At 36.1% G+C, this 5,000-nt stretch overlaps 2 protein-coding genes across 2 annotated transcripts in view; one reads left to right on the top strand and one right to left on the bottom strand.

The window, feature by feature from the left end:
* LOC125029694 (methionine--tRNA ligase, mitochondrial-like) overlaps positions 1–882 on the bottom strand; it is a 1,819-nt gene extending 937 nt beyond the window's left edge. Inside the window, 2 exon segments of the mRNA XM_047619766.1 lie at positions 1–654; positions 656–882. The exon segment at positions 1–654 is cut by the window's left edge and continues 937 nt beyond it. Of these exon segments, the coding sequence (XP_047475722.1) occupies positions 1–654; positions 656–823 (822 nt within the window). The 5' untranslated portion in view covers positions 824–882.
* A 242-nt stretch (positions 883–1,124) lies between these two features.
* Positions 1,125–5,000, top strand: part of LOC125029695 (threonylcarbamoyladenosine tRNA methylthiotransferase-like) — a 10,238-nt gene continuing 6,362 nt past the window's right edge. Inside the window, exons 1-5 of the mRNA XM_047619767.1 lie at positions 1,125–1,278; positions 3,109–3,239; positions 3,376–3,517; positions 3,743–3,880; positions 4,400–4,492. Coding sequence (XP_047475723.1) covers positions 3,126–3,239; positions 3,376–3,517; positions 3,743–3,880; positions 4,400–4,492 — 487 coding nt within the window. The 5' untranslated portion in view covers positions 1,125–1,278; positions 3,109–3,125. The remainder of the gene's footprint in view (positions 1,279–3,108; positions 3,240–3,375; positions 3,518–3,742; positions 3,881–4,399; positions 4,493–5,000) is intronic.

Below are 5,000 nucleotides of genomic sequence, written 5' to 3'. Positions count from 1 at the left end.
TGGTACAGGAATGCCCCACGACACTCTCTTTTTGGGACGAGACACTGACAAGTCATGTAAATCTTCACTGACCCATCCTCTAAGTTGTTGTAGGTACCGCTCAGGCTGCACACGCTGGTCATCCTTCAACCAGTACTGCAAATCTTGTTGAAAACTTGATAATCTGAACATATAATTGTCTTCACTGTTCCATTCCACAGGGTGTCCACTTTCTAAACTCACCAGTTGCTTTTCCCCAGACTGTAACTGCACTTCACGAACCTGTAACTCAGTAAGGTAGGCCTCATCTGATACACAGTACCAACCACTGTAATTTCCCTGATATATGTGTCCATTATCTTTCAATTTGTTAAAAAAATGTCCTACTGCAATTTTGTGTCTATCTTCAACTGTTCGTATATAGTCTGTATATCCAATATCCGCTAAGTCAAATAACGCTTTGAATTTATGGGAGACCTGGTTACAAAATACCAGGGGATCACAGCCTGATGCCATGGATGACTGCTGAATTTTGAGACCATGTTCATCGGTACCGGTGGAAAATAGTGTACTTATTGCTGGGTTTTGAAGTTTATGGAACCTTTGAGCTGCATCTGCCAAAAGGGCTGAATGTAGATGCCCTATATGTGGTTCTGCATTCACATAGAATATAGGGCGTTGTCACAAAATACTTTCCAGTCGAAGTCTCACTCTTGTCAACTTTTTCGCTATTGGAGCTTCTTATTCCTGAAAGACACCTTTTCAGCAGTCCAAGGGATCTCGAGACATTATTCCGTCTGTTCACACACGACCTTACAGAGTCAAGTCTTAACGTCAGCAGCATTTTCCTCAAGCCGTGATTTTCATCTCCCCACCGGTGTTTCTTCTCATGTGGTGTTTACACGGCAGATGTCGGGCTTATTTACCTTCGTCTGTCAAACGAAAAACTACACTAATACGTCCAATAAATAACATTATGTTAAAACATTTGAACATTTATTGTAAATTTTGGCATCAGTATATAAGATAAGTATACCCCAATTTTGCTAAGATATTAAATTGATTTACAATTTTAATAAATCATCTGGTTACCCCCAAAATATTAGTATCTCAATACCTGATTTACATACTTATATATAACCACGAAGAAATAGACAAGAAAACGAAAAATAGTTATAATAAAAATGAAAATAAATCAATGAACATTCCACATAAACAAAAGTAGAGGCAACAGCAAACACGCCATGAAGTCGCGGCCGACACGCTGACACCAAACCCAGGCTCGCAAGGTTAAGCTCGGTAAGTCAGAAGAAATTAGAGTTAGCAGTTAATTACATGATTCAAAAGGTGTATAGTGATAAAACCTCAGACGAATTAGATTGTGTTGTGATTATCAACTAATGGTTATTTGGTGGCGGACGATTTCGGGTTGGTTAATACTAGTGGGGGTTTGTTCATGTGAGTAGATTGTTGTATGTTCTATTTTATATCATATTGATGGGCATAAGTGTTGTGTCGTTATGGTGTAGGCGCATTAGGATCAATTTTGGGTTTTATCTCTCCATTACTTTATTAACACTTTCTGCAGTTGGAACTTCGTGCAAGTTACTGCTAGTTCATTATTAGATTCCACTTTATTCTTCCATCATGGCAGTGTTGAAATATCCAGTCTGGTGGAGGGAGGAACGGCAGAATAATACTGTGGTGATTTTGATACAGTTCCTGATGAGTAATTTGCTGTGCCTAATTTAGAAGTGAAGATATATGATTTATACATTAATGCTACCAGAATACTTAGGTTTTATGATAAAGATTATTCACTATTTAAAATGTATTTATAGCATTTGATACTGAAGAAGTAAGAAAGTATTTCAGGACTTCCCAGTGTAAAAGAGTAATTTATGTGTTTTTGAGAATGATTTTATTAAGTAGTGTAATATGCATTAAAAAGAAAATCAGCTTGGTGAACTTGTTTCCAAATTAATAGACATAGATATATGATGATGTAATAAAGGGGGTAGAGTATGAACTACAGAAAATATGATTATATTAGGCTATTGCAGTTGGATTATGGTACTTATTTCTTACTTGCAGAATTTCAGATTTTTTTTTTTTTTTAACTAAGAATAATAGTTTTTAATCATATAGTGCCACAACTGTTGACACATATAGTTTAGGGAGGGGGAGGGGGGAGAGGATTTTCATCACTCCACAGGCCAATGACGGAGGAGATCCCTAAATGTTGCTTGAAATTAAAGAAATAGATCATAAATTTACTATAGTAAGTAAATAGGTAAAATATGTTATAGAAATGATTTTGAATTACATAGTAAAAGACTTTCATAATAAGACAAACAGATGATTAAATGATTTTTAGACAAAAGAGATGTATTCTCACCAGTGTAGGCTATAATAATATTAGACAGCAAGAAGGGCACTTTGTTTTTTTTTATTCTGCTTAATTTCATTTTTTCTTTAACAGCTAAAGATGAATATGTGCTTTGGTTTAAATATAGAGCCCCTCAAGGAGCCTAAGGTGGTCCCTCAAAAGGACCTAGTCCACTGAATTACTATATATGTATCCGTAATTTTAAATAATTACCTTCAAATCACAGAGTATGGAGTGAGGATGCAGTCTATACGCTAGATATTTTGTTTAGGTGAATGTGGAAAGTTGGAAGGCTAAAATTCTGAAAGGCTAAACCTAAATTGTAGGTTTATGTATATGTACATTTTGGTCAAAACAGGGCAAAAGTCATCACCAAAAATGTGTCCACACTTTCCATAGAATAGATATCTAGGCTAGAATTATATAAGCTGAAATAACTATGGTTGAAAGTAGAAAAAAGAAGAAGAAAGTTTTCAATCCTATATGCACACAAAGGCCTGATTCCTATTGTCAGTGAGGCATTATATGTACATTTAATTTTTTGCTTAGGGCAATTATAATGTCATTCTAGTTTCTGTAACCATTTATTTTCCGAGTATTTGTTCTTCAGGATTTCCTAAATTATTTAACGATCTTGAAGAATTTCAAGTGAGAAGTATTTTTTCTTATCATTTGGATGAGTTGAAGAGTTTAGGCAGTCATTTTAAAAGAAGACTGATTTTATTTCTTTTTATCAACAGGTACAGACTGAATAAAAATGGAGGACATTGAAGACCTGGTAAAAGATGATGGTGAAGTTCTGGTTCCCCGCCATCGCAATGCTGTGATGCCAAGAGTGCGCCGGCGGAAAGGAATTTTAACAAACAAGGAGGTCTGTTAGAACATTTGTCTGTAAAAGGCAATTGGTTAATTTTAAAATACTTGTGTTTATAAGGCAGAGAATGACATCTTTTTATTCTTTGACTTTTATGTGCTCCATGAGTTGATTCATTTTTTTTCCATGACAGAATGATGAATATGAAGGAGAGTGTGACAGTTTTATCCCAGGAACACAAAAAGTGTACCTCAAGACCTGGGGATGTGCACACAACAGCTCAGATAGCGAGTACATGGCTGGACAACTGGCTGCATATGGTTTCAAGATCATTGGTAAGCTAGAGTAGTAAATAGTATACTCTTATGGATATTGAATTTGATTTGAATTGCTTTATCATGTAAAGCTACAACAACATGAAGGTAGAACACCAATATAAGTAGATAGAAGAGTGAAGACTGTAGTTATAGATTTCCAACACACTTCACAGTTCTTTTTTAGATTATCAAAATATAAAAAAAAGACATGAGAAAGAGATAACTTTTTCAGTATACTTTCAGAGGATAAGCAAGCTGCAGATGTGTGGGTTCTGAACAGTTGTACTGTTAAGAGCCCAGCTGAGGACCATTTTCGTAATGAGATAAAAGCAGGAAGAGAAGCTGGGAAGAAGGTAGTTGTGGCTGGCTGTGTTCCTCAAGGTTTGATATACTCTTTACTTATTTCTTTACATTCAAATGCTCTATAGTTTTTGTAGCTAACCCCTAATATTTGAGGACATATGTGTTTTGACTTTTGATTTTGAATCTGAGTTGACTCAATTGAGCATATCCTTTCTCTCCCTCTCCCTCTCCCTCTCCCTCTCCCTCTCTCTCTGTCTCTGTCTCTGTCTCTGTCTCTGTCTCTGTCTCTGTCTGTCTCTGTCTCTGTCTGTCTCTGTCTGTCTGTCTGTCTGTCTGTCTGTCTGTCTGTCTGTCTGTCTGTCTGTCTGTCTGTCTGTCTCTCTCCCTCTCCCTCTCCCTCTCCCTCTCCCTCTCCCTCTCCCTCTCCCTCTCTTCCCCCCCCTCTCTCTCTCTCAAAATTGATACTTTTTTTTAGGGGCAGCAAGGCAAAGCCAAGAAGTTAGGGGTTAATGAATTGCAACCATACTGTAATAGGTAGAGACGTAAGTGGAATGGATGAAACTGATATTTACTTTTATCTTCTGTTTTACTTCACAGGTGCCCCACAGTCAGAATTCCTTCAAGGGCTAAGTGTTGTTGGTGTTCAGCAAATTGATCGTGTTGTTGAAGTGGTGGAAGAAACTCTCAAAGGTGAGGGAATCCGGTTTCATATATACCAAAAGCATTAGATCTTTTAACCCATCGGCATGTATGCACATGCCTTGCCCATTGTGAGTTTACTTGTTTAATTGTTTTTACGCATAGATGGCTACACTTGTACTAAGGCACCGGTGAGCCAATTACGAATACTGCCAATCTGGCCCATTTATCCTTTTCCATGATTTAAGAAAATATTTTACGTTATCTTATTTTGCTATTACTAATGTTTATAACCTTATAGTAATTATAATTTCTATAATAAAAATAACACCATTGATACTCATAGCATTATTAAAAAATACATTTTTACCTTTTTAAGTAATGGGGAAGTTTGTTAAAGTCACAAGATCTATTAATTGACTCCTTTGTGGCTATGCACTAGCAGAGATATTTCACCAAAATTTATAAAATGTGCACATTTTCACCCTTTTTTATTAATTTCCTTTGGTGGCATGTGGTTAAGAAACTTTTTTAGAATTAATATTTCATAGATTTTTTT

Source organism: Penaeus chinensis, chromosome 10 (genome assembly GCF_019202785.1).
Source record: "Penaeus chinensis breed Huanghai No. 1 chromosome 10, ASM1920278v2, whole genome shotgun sequence".
Taxonomy (NCBI): domain Eukaryota; kingdom Metazoa; phylum Arthropoda; class Malacostraca; order Decapoda; family Penaeidae; genus Penaeus; species Penaeus chinensis.
Note: the sequence above shows the minus strand (reverse complement) of the source record. Positions and strands in the feature narration are given on the sequence as shown.